This window comes from Zea mays, chromosome 5 (genome assembly GCF_902167145.1).
Source record: "Zea mays cultivar B73 chromosome 5, Zm-B73-REFERENCE-NAM-5.0, whole genome shotgun sequence".
Lineage (NCBI taxonomy): Eukaryota > Viridiplantae > Streptophyta > Magnoliopsida > Poales > Poaceae > Zea > Zea mays.
Window position 1 is genome coordinate 195,289,361 of NC_050100.1, and position 1,565 is coordinate 195,290,925.

The 1,565-nt window shown below is 61.9% G+C and overlaps 1 protein-coding gene across 2 annotated transcripts; it reads left to right on the top strand.

Moving 5' to 3' along the window:
* Nucleotides 1-224: 224 nt before the first annotated feature.
* On the top strand, nt 225-1,340 carry LOC100384443 (uncharacterized). 2 transcript variants are annotated; one of them, XM_020537484.2, is made up of 2 exons: nt 225-409; nt 446-1,340. In XM_020537484.2, the coding sequence occupies exons 1-2, from the start codon at nt 274-276 to the stop codon at nt 967-969; spliced, it is 660 nt and encodes a 219-aa protein (XP_020393073.1). In that variant the 5' UTR covers nt 225-273; the 3' UTR covers nt 970-1,340. The 2 variants fall into 2 exon arrangements, with proteins under 2 accessions (XP_020393073.1, NP_001183334.1); NM_001196405.1 differs by having other exon boundaries at nt 251-1,128.
* The last annotated feature ends 225 nt before the right edge of the window (nt 1,341-1,565 follow it).

Here is a 1,565-nt window from a genome sequence, read left to right on the forward strand (position 1 = left end):
CGTACGCACATACGTACGTTGATTTAGAAGTGCAACGATTATGTTAGTCATGCGAGTACTTAACAAAACAGTTTATAGATAGTTTATACTGTGACCGTAAACGTACTCGATCGCAAGATTAGCTAGCTGCACCGCAATCAGTGGGAGTGTGGTCAGTGAGCTGGCAGGAAGTTAAGCTTGCTGATCGCCGCCACGGCCCTCCACGCTATATAACCATGACTCACCCGCTCGCTTCCTCCCACTGCTCGAGCTCAGCTCAAGGAACCACAGAAAATGGCGTCACTTCTCCGCCCTCTCGTCCTCGTGCTCCTGATCGCCTCCTGCGCAGCGCAGCAGTCACCGCCGGCGCAGCCCCCGCCAACGCCGAACGCGCCACCGGCCAACTCGCCGCCCCAGGCGCCTCCAGCCGGCAACCCGCCGCCGGCGCCCCAGGCGCCGCCGGCAGGCAACCCGCCACCCGCGCCCACCGCCACTCCACCTCCGGCCCCGACCACTCCGCCCCCGGCCCCGACCACTCCTCCCCCGGCTCCCACAACGCCGCCCCCGGCGCCGACAACTCCACCTCCGGCCCCCACCACGCCGCCTCCGTCCCCACCGGCGTCGCCACCGCCCGCTCCCACCACTCCGCCACCGTCTCCCCCGGCAAGCCCGCCGCCCGCTCCCGCCACCCCGCCACCGTCTCCGCCCATGGCGCCACCTCCCGCCACGCCCCCTCCACCCGCCACCCCGCCGCCACCGGCCGCGCCCACGCCGGCCCCGAGCGTGGCCCCGACTCCCCCGCCCGTGGCGACACCGGCTGCGTCCCCCAAGAGCCCCAAGACGCCGAGCCCCGCCGCCGCGACGTCCCCGGCGCCCTCGCTCTCGCCCGCGGGCACGCCGACGAACGAAGACTCGGGTGCAAGCGCGCGCGCGGTCGGCTTCGCCACGGTGGTGGCGTTGGCGGGCGCGGGCCTCGCCGTCTTGCTTTGAGTAGTAGACTCCGACTCTTCTTCCTGTCCTCACTAGTCACGCCGATGTTGTCACCCCCTCCGCGTGCCTCGACGTTGCTGCTCGCTCCATTTCAGTTTCATCTTTTTTTTTTCCTTTGGTGTTGTTATTTAATTTTACCGGCCCTACGATCGATTCTTGATGTACGACGACGACGATGATGATGCATTGGTTGCTTTGGATCCGCGGGCGGCGGGGCGGGTGGTGGTTAGTGTTCTGCCCGCGGGTGTCGACTCGCCACGCCATGTACTTTTACCGCACTACATTTTGGTTCTATAGAGAGAGGATTTGTGTACATTCTCGTGCATTATTTCTATGGCCGTTGAATAAAATCTCTGTGCAGATTCACTCGATCTCGACGACCTTACTAGTACCGGGGTGCTGAAATATTTCGCAGTCCTTTGTACCGTGTTTGGACTAGATCGGTCCCATATGCGAGGATTTCAACGTGTAATGTACTGTATATACATTGGTACATTGTTGGCAATTTGGCATTGCAGGCAGTACGATTTGCATGAAATAGCTACGAGCATTTCTAAACATATGTGAGTCAGTGAGTGTCGGCGTCCAAACTTCGA